This window comes from Rhincodon typus, chromosome 11, assembly GCF_021869965.1.
Source record: "Rhincodon typus isolate 14 chromosome 11, sRhiTyp1.1, whole genome shotgun sequence".
In the NCBI taxonomy this organism is placed as follows: Eukaryota; Metazoa; Chordata; class Chondrichthyes; order Orectolobiformes; family Rhincodontidae; genus Rhincodon; species Rhincodon typus.
In genome coordinates, this window is record NC_063342.1 from 16,702,081 (window position 1) to 16,711,459 (window position 9,379).

The 9,379-nt window shown below is 39.8% G+C and overlaps 1 protein-coding gene across 1 annotated transcript in view; it reads left to right on the forward strand.

Moving 5' to 3' along the window:
- The window catches only part of kcnj15 (potassium inwardly rectifying channel subfamily J member 15), a 29,104-nt gene extending 23,242 nt beyond the window's left edge, over positions 1-5,862 (forward strand). The window contains exon 2 of the mRNA XM_048603137.1: positions 783-5,862. Within this exon, the coding sequence (XP_048459094.1) occupies positions 783-1,905 (1,123 nt within the window). The 3' untranslated portion in view covers positions 1,906-5,862. The remainder of the gene's footprint in view (positions 1-782) is intronic.
- The last annotated feature ends 3,517 nt before the right edge of the window (positions 5,863-9,379 follow it).

Here is a 9,379-nt window from a genome sequence, read left to right on the forward strand (position 1 = left end):
ATGTAAGATTCTGTAGTGAGCTGGGTATGTTTTGACTGTAACCGTGGCTTTCTGTAACATGGGCAGGATTTCTTCCCAAATGTTGCACCATTTGTAAAATAGCTGTTGGCACTTTTTCTGCTCGATTTGTTGCTGCTGTCGTACTTTTTTGTTTTATTTTAACCCTCTATGGTAATTTCACACCTTTTCGGCCTGTCTTGTGGCCTGCAGCATTGTAAACAGCTTAGGGCAGAATTCATTGCTCACACAAGACATTGTCAGTTTCCTGAGGTGCTCTTTGTGTTGGGTGGCAGACTGGTATGGGTCTGTCACCACTGCCACCATGTTGCAATATGAGGTCAGCACTCTTAACAGGCATTATTAAGAATGACTGCTTGTAAGGCATGGTAAGAGAGGATATTGTGCTGGAAATTTACAGACTCGGGCTTCAGTTCAATGTAATCTGGAATGACTGTGACTTAGCTCCTTTTGCAAACGCTCAGTAGCTATTCTTAAGGTAAAGGTATAATTAACCTTTTACTCCACAGCAGGTAGTGTGTATTTAAGTTTAGCTTGAATAGGTGGATAAAAGAAGCGACATTTAAGGAATATGGGAATGGTGCGGACAAATGTAAATAGATTTGTGTAGAGGGTAATAGTGATATAGATTATAAGAAGTAAAGTGGGTAGAATAACGCCTTCCGTGTATATTTCTGTATGAGTTACTGTTCTGCATATCAACGGTTTGGTTTGGCAAAACATTTCCCGAATAACAAACCATTTATTGTCCTTCTTTCTGTTAGATCATTATCTTTGAAAATGGAGAACACCGAAAACATTAGCATGATCTCCCAAGTTGCAAAACGGCGTGTTGTGTCAAAAGATGGCCACAACAATGTGAAAATTGACCAAGTGGATGGCTGGGCCTTCCTTTACCTGCAGGATCTTTGGACCACCGTCATTGATATGAAGTGGCGTTACAAGCTAACTCTCTTCACGGCAACATTTGTGATTACGTGGTTCCTTTTTGGCATTCTCTGGTATGCATTAGCATTTGTACATGGAGATTTAGAGCTATTGCATCCCCCAGCTAACCACACACCTTGTGTAGTGAACATTGAAACTTTAACAGGAGCATTCTTGTTTTCCCTGGAGTCCCAGACGACCATTGGTTATGGATTCCGCTGTATCACAGAGGAATGTCCATTTGCCATTATCCTGTTAATCGTTCAGTTGGTCATTACCACCTTGGCAGAAATCTTCGTCACTGGTACTTTTCTGGCAAAGATTGCAAGGCCAAAAAAACGCTCTGAGACGATCAGGTTTAGCTACCATGCTGCCATTGCCATACACAAGAACAAGCTTTGCCTCATGATCCGGGTTGCTAACATGAGGAAGAGTCTGCTGCTTCAGTGTCAGCTTTCTGGGAAGTTCCTGCATAATCATGTCACCGAGGAAGGTGAGACCATCAAACTCAGGCAGGCAAATGTGAATTTCCAGGTGGACACTGGTTCTGAGAGCCCTTTCCTCACCTTCCCATTGACATTTTATCACATTATTGACGAGAAAAGCCCACTGAACAGATATGCATCGGCAACTCTAAGGGATAAAGACTTTGAGCTAGTTGTCATTTTAAATGCCACAATGGAGTCTACAGGAGCTGCTTGCCAGATCAGAACCTCATATGTGCCAGAGGAGATTCTTTGGGGCTATGAGTTTGTCCCTCTTATGTCGCTGTCCCCTAGTGGGAAATATCTGGTTGATTTCAGTTTCTTTGACAAACTTAGGAAGAGTTCCAACCCTTTCTTTTCCTCTGGAGCGCTGAGGTATGGGGACATTGATAAACTAAGACTTGAAGAAAAATACAGAGAGGACGAACGGAACACATTGTTCAGTAAGATTCCAACTGTCCATAGCAATGTCTAGCAAAACATTTGCACAGAATATATCAGCGTAAGGAAGTTTTTTAATCAATAAACAACTGTCTGGTACATACCGAGCCTTAAGTCTTACACATCAAAAGATTGCATTTAGTCAAAATCAATATTAGGTGGTTCCCAATGATCTTGTGTAACGAGCACTGTTAGTAATTATGTTAATGAAAAATGTATTATTTTTATTTGATTACTCACTTTGTCAAAACTGAATCATACGATCCATCCATCAATGTCTGTTGATGGAGGACTCTGGTTCCCAAACCCAAGAACTTTCTCTATTTTTCCCAAATTTCAAATGTGCCATTTTACTTGTTGTCTTCCTACTCCTTGCTTCCCTACTGCGTTAAAATCAAGATTCTTCACATTGTCTCATACTTTAATGTATTCTTTTCTGGAACCTCAAAATTGGGTAAGCAGCTCCCTCCCTCAATATTGACTTCCTCTTATAATTTACCACCTTTTAAAATCCATGGTAGATGTCACAAAACCCAACACTGGCTAGGCAGTCTGTTACACAGCTTCTAAGTTACAAAACAGAACTGTAATTTTCCATCACAAACAAAAACAGAAATTGCTGGAAAAGCTGAACAGGTCTGGCAGCATCTGTGGAGATAAATCAGAATTAATGTTTCAGGTTGAGTGACCCTTCCTCAGAACTCATACCCAGAACCCATGTAATTTTCCAAACCTGGATTTGTAATTAGTGTTATGGAGAAGGGGAGGTTAAATGAAAGAAAGTCCCTGAAATTCACTTTATAAATAACAAGTAACAATTTATTTTTTTAACACTAACAATAAACAAATTAACAGAACTACCAACAAACTGAACAATTCCCCCAAACTGCTAACTATTTCCTACCTGAACAAAATTCAACTGGTATGCTATTCTCCAGGACGTCCTCATTAATTAACTTATTTTAAGGCACGTCAAAACCCAAATCATCTGGATTTGATTCCTAATCTGAGGGGCAGTAACTAATACCTGCTTCTCCAGTTCCTTGTCCCTATCATAGTAAGGTTTCAGCATATTCACATGACATACCCGATAAAGTTTTTTCCTATCTGGCATCTTTACCAGATAATTCACCTAACTCAACTTCTCAATCCGATAATGACCACTAAACATTACTTTGAAGGGATCTCCTACCACTGGTAATAACACCTATACTTTATCCCCATAGGCAAATGTACAAATTTTAGATTTCTTTATCTGCTTCTTGCTTCATTAGATGCTGTGCCATCTTCAGATGTTGTCTAGCTAATTCACCTACTCTGTTTAATCTTTCTCTCACCTCAGATACATAATCCAACTGTGAGATGTCTGACTTCACATCTATCAACTTTCATTTCCATCCTTTTACTTTGGTTATCCTGTTTAATTTGCAACTTCTGAAGTTCAAACTCTCTCTCTTTCTCCCTCTCTTCTCTCTCTTTTTCTCTTTCTTCTCTCTCTTTTTCTTTTTGTTTGGCTAGAGCAATTCTTTCTTTTCCTTTTTCCTCTGCTTTTTACTGTAATTCAAACCATTTCAGTTCGCTTTCTTCCCCTTCCCCCCCGGCTCTTCTAACTCCAGTTGTCTAATTTTCAATTTAAGTTTTTCCAACTCCACTGCACTTGCCTGCTTCTCTAATGTACCTAAATGCGTGACCAACTCCATCACAATTTCAGCTTTCCTCTTATCCCTAGGTAAACCCAATTCTACCCTCTTCGCTAATTCTAAAAGTATACACTTCCTCTGTTTTTCTAAACTTTCTTGGCAAAGTTTGGGAAGCATATTCAAACCCCAGAACCTCTTTAGCAATGTTAAGAGCCATTTCCCACACTTTTGATTTAACCAACCACAAGTAACTGAAATTAAACAGATTTTTCTCACCTAAATTTTATTTAAACATCTAGGACACTAATCTCCCAAGTCTGTTTTAATCTGTCCAAATCTATTCAGATCCCGTAAACAAACCAGCCAGATTCCAGACTTCAGCCCCCAAACTGATACGGAGAAGAGAGGTTAAATGAAAGAAAATCCCAGATATTCACTTTATAAGTAACAAGTAAGAATTATTTATTTAATGCTAACAGTGAACAAATTAACAGAGCTACTAACAAACTGAACAATTCCCCCCAGCTCCTAACTATATCCTAACTGAATAAAATTTGACTGGTATGCTATTCCAATACACACAAGTCCCAATCATATAACCCAAGTAGTAAGAAAATAGATAAATTAAAAATTAGTCTCTCAAAAACCTACACACAATGTGTCTTTCAAAATGCGGTGCCTTCTCCACTGTCTCTCCAGTCATAAACACCTGTCTTCTGATGTTCTCAAGTGATAAATGCCTGTTTTCCGCTGTCAGGGATGTTTTCTCTGTGAAGACTCTTAGTTAGAAGTGCCATGGTACCTTTTATGGATAAGATGGTGCTTTCTTAGAGAGCTTAGCGATTTCTTTTGAGAGCTAGGTGCTTATTTCTCAGATGGCGGTTCGTTCTCATACCAATTTTCAAAAATCCTCTCCTTATATACCTTGGATGACATATCAATTTTCTTCCAATAGCATTGGTCCGAGGTTGTCAAAACCATCAGATTTAAATTCAATTGGCTTTCAATCGCTAAGTGCTTGGTTTAAATTCAATTGGCTGATGCCAGCTAGTTGCCAAAACGTCAAAACAAGTCTAAGGTTTCACACAGACAATTGATACATGTTTCCATTTTAGACCTGGCTGTACATTTTCAGCTACATACAGACACTTTTTTTTCTATGTAAATCTCTAAGTTTAGAAAAGCACTTTACCTCTTAAAGGAACCACACACTCTAGGCAACTTTGTAACATTAGCAACATACTGCTAATGGCTAATGGATTGGATTGCAATGATCTAACCACAATGTCTCGATTTACCTAACTGTTGGATTAACACTATTTAATCTTAACAGGGTGCCCTATACTTACGGAGATGAATTTTGTGGCTCCCATGCCAGGTATGTTTTTGCTGTTAATGAGTCATGTAAAATATGATGCATGGCTAACCCAGCACATCTACTCCTGATGAATTCCTCATAATAAGGTGTGGGTACACATTGCACCCAAGCCCACCTACCTGACCCTAGGCACATTGAGGCCCGTTACTGCTCCATTAAGGGGCAATTATGGGCATAATTCTGCTTCTGCTGCCATAATATGGTGGGGATGGAATTTGGACTGAATTGGGCAGGTTGCATTTTCATCAACCCTTGTGAAAAGGTGGGAATGAAGACGGATCCTTTTCTGTGGGAAGTCCCCCCCATGTCCAAAACCCAACTTCCTTCCCAACCCTGCCTGGGATGCCAATCACTCTTGCCAAAAATCTTGGACTTAGCTAGGCCCAATGTCCATGCTGGTTTCTTTTACAACTGCAAGAGCTTCCGACCAATCAGATTGGCTGGCAGTTCTCGAGAGTGGGGCTTCTTTTCACAGAGTGGAGGAAGCATCACACTGAGATTGTTAGTCCCCCCCCACCCCCACAACCCATATAATATCATTGTGGGGCAGCTGCTTTTAAATTCAGCCAGTTTACCCCCACCCCTCCATTAAATTCGCCGCACAATGTGTGGCCCATGTTGAATATTTCTTAATTGATTGAAAATAAATGTGATTTATGTCAGTGAATAGGTGAATTTTTAAAAAAAGTAATAGTTAATCCCATAGAAATAACTTTGGTTCTTATGGTGACATTTTGGTGGAACACATATTTGTTAAAGTCTTATATTGATCTTGATAAACAACTGATGCAACTAATTTGAATAACCTATTAGTGGCAGGTCATGCTGTTAATAACTGGAAAACATTTTACAGTTCCTTTAATATGTATGGTTACCGTTTACTTTTACATTTCTGTGAAACTGAGAGATTTATTTAATTACTTAATGCTTCCACCTATTTATGTCAATAACTAATAAACTAATTAATTGAAAAGATATGGAGAAATACTCATTGTGATCTGAGAAATGAAAGCCGAGTTATATGACAAGTTCTTAGTTAAATGTGGCCTTATCTTGCATTCCAAAGAAATACGAGAAAATGTAATCACCTGTGTTGCTATCATGAGAAGCAATACCTTGTATTTTGAGATAGTAGGAACTGCAGATGCTGGAGCATCTGAGATAACAAGGTGTAGAGCTGGATGAACACAGCAGGCCAAGCAGCATCAGAGGAGCAGGAAGGCTGACGTTTCGGGCCTAGACCCTTCTCTAGGCCCGAAACGTCAGCCTTCCTGATCCTCTGCTGTTTGGCCTGCTGTGTTCATTCAGCTCTACAATTTGTGATCCCTTGTATTTTGATGTGCCTGTGTATGTTATTGTTTGTTCCTCAATGCTGGGCTACTTTGTTTAAAACAAAAGGCAAGTCTAGTTTATAAGTAGTGCACATTACTGTTTGTGGGTGGGGTTGTTGGGTGGTGAGACTTCTGATTTTGGATGATAAACGAAGTAGGTATTATTGGCTGGACCACACATTAAGCAATGCTCCTGGTCCCCATTTCTGTTGACCTAATGTCAGTAGAGATTTTATGCAGCCAGGCTGAGTCAAGATTATTTGTTTTAGAGTCAAAAGCTTAAAGTCAAAATAACCTAGTTTAACTCTCTACAGCGTGTTTTGCTTTGGATCACAACACCCAGTTTCTAATGGTGCAATATGGGACAAGCATTTACTGCATACTGCTATTTTTGGTATTAGGAGTGGTTGCAAAACATACAAGCACCTTTTACTGTCCGTTATGCTGTTTACACAGTAGAAGGAGAAATATTGAGATTGAGCTGATGGATTGGAGTGGTACTTTGTACAAGAAAAGATTTACAAGGAATAACACAGTGTGGAGCTGGAGGAACACAGCAGGCCAGGCAGCATCAGAGGAACAGGAAAGTTAACATTTTGGGTCGGAACCTTTACTTTTCTGAAGAAGCATCCTGATCCGAAACATCAACTTTCCTGCTCCTCTGATGTTGTCTGGCCTGCTGTGTTCCTCCAGCTCCACACTGTATTATCTTTGACTCCAGCATCTGCAGTTCTTACTATCTCTAAGATTTACAAGGAAGTTGTTGGGGTTCGAGGGTTTGAGCAATAGGGAGAGGCTGAATAGGCTGGGGCTATTTTTCCCTGGAGTGGAAGCTGAGGGATGACATTATAGAAGTTTATAAAATCATGAGGGGCATGGATAGGGTGAATAGCCAAGATCTTTTTCCCAGGGTAGGGGAATGCAAAATTAGAGGGCAGAGGTTTAAGGTGAGAGGAGAAAGATTTAAAAGGGACCTAAGGGGCAACATTTTCATGCAGCAGATGGTGTATGTATGAAATGAGCTGCCAGAGGAAGTGTTGGAGGCTGGTACCAATATAACATTTAAAAGGCATCTGAATGGGTACATGAATCCGAAGGGTTTAGAGGAATATAGGCCAAATGTTGGCAAATGGGAATAGATTAATTTAGGATATCTGGTCAGCATGGATGAGTTGGACCAAAGAGTCTATTTCCACGCTGTATGACTCTATGATTATAAATATCAGTGAGAAATCAAGTATAGCTGGGTAAGTCCAATCCTACATCCTGCAGCCTTGTAACCATGACACTGTCCATCTTGCAGTTTCAGGTGTTAGAAGTTAAAGTTAGAGTGTGTGTTTTAAAATATAAATTAGGTTATTGAAACAGAGGTTATTCTGAAGAGCACAAATAGCCCAATGACAGAATTATCCCTGCTCCTGCGTGCATTGTCTTGTGAAGGCATTTAGAATGTTTTGATACAGATTACGATTTATAGCACAGACGAAAATCCTTCCAGTAATTCCTTGCCTGAAAGTATAAGTGTGATTTTGCTACAAATAGTGACCAGAGCAACTCATTCAGAGCCATTGAATCAGAGAGATGCACAGCAAGGAAACAGATCGTTCGGTCCAACTTGTCCATGCCAACCGGATATCCTAAATTAATCGAGTCCCACTTACCAGCATTTTACCCTTCCAGTTCATATCCTGATCCCGATGCCTTTTAAATGCTTAAATTGTACCAGCCTTGACCACTTTCTCAGGCAGTTCATTCCATTCACATACCACCCTCTGTGTGAAAAAGTTGCCCTGAAGGCCCCTTTTAAATCTTTCCCCTCTCACCTTAAACCTATGCCCTTTAGTTTTGCACTCCCCCACCCTGGGGAAAAGACCTTGACTGTTCACCCTATCCATGCCCCTTATCACTTTATAAACCTCTATAAGGTCACCCCTCAGCCTCCGACGTGCCAGAGAAAATAGCCCCAGCCTCTTCCTACAGTTCAAACCCTCCAAACCTGGCAACATCCTTGTAAATCTTTTCTGAACCCTTTCAAGTTTAACAACATCCTTCCTATTGCAAGGAGACCAGAATTGAATGCAGTATTCCAATAGTGGCCTAACCAATGTCCTGTACAGCTACAATATGACCTCCCAACTCCTATATTCAATACGTTGACCAATAAAGGTAAGTGTACCAAATGCCTTCTTCATTACGCTGTCTACCTGCAACTCCACTTTCAAGGAACCATGAACCTGCACTCCAAGGTCTCTTTGTTCGGCAACACTCTCAAGGACCTTATTATTAAGTGTATAAGTGTTGTTCTGATTTGCCTTTCCAAAATGCAGCACCTCACATTTATCTAAATTAAACTCCGTCTGCCACTCCTCAGCCCATCGGCCCATCTGATCAAGATCCTATTCTACTCTGAGATAACTTTTTTTGCCATCCACTACACCACCTAAGGATTTATTTAATAACAAACAAATATTCTGATTGATAGCTAACTGATATTGGGTATGATATGTTCCCTTGTGGATCATCCAGGACTTCTTTTGAAGATCTCCATGTTTTGTTACTATTGAACACATGCAGATCTTCAGCAGATTCATATTCAGATTCAACCTGTCCATGGAGTTGTTAATTCTGTATTACTTATTGTGACGTTTCTTAGTCTGTTCATTCCTTTTTTTTTTCTCCAGTACTATTAGGGATGGGAAATAAATGCTGGCCTAGCCCAATCACACCTACCTCCCTACTGTGAATTTAAAAAAAAAATGTATTTCTATTCCTGTCTGAGTACTGTGCGACCTTTGATCAACTTACAAATTATAGCTTAGAAGGTTGTAAAACTAGCTCATATATTACTTGGTCTCATTTAAAATGTTATCAGTGCATTCCTGATCTTTTATGCCATAAAAGAATGTTGCCCCTTTAGTTGCATAGATCTACTTAAGTGCCTCTTTGCATGTAAAGACATTGGGCAGAATCTTATCAGGCTCTGGGTGACATGGGCAATTGAGTGGTAGAGTCAAACGAGATGTTCAGTAAGGCGCATCTCAGTCAAGACTATCTCACTGTATCTTGTGTGCTTTTCCTAAGTGGCATGGTGAGATTCTCACTCGGTAGAGATGGATTGCCAATTAGTGATCATTATTATTGCTTGTTAGATGTCTTGTT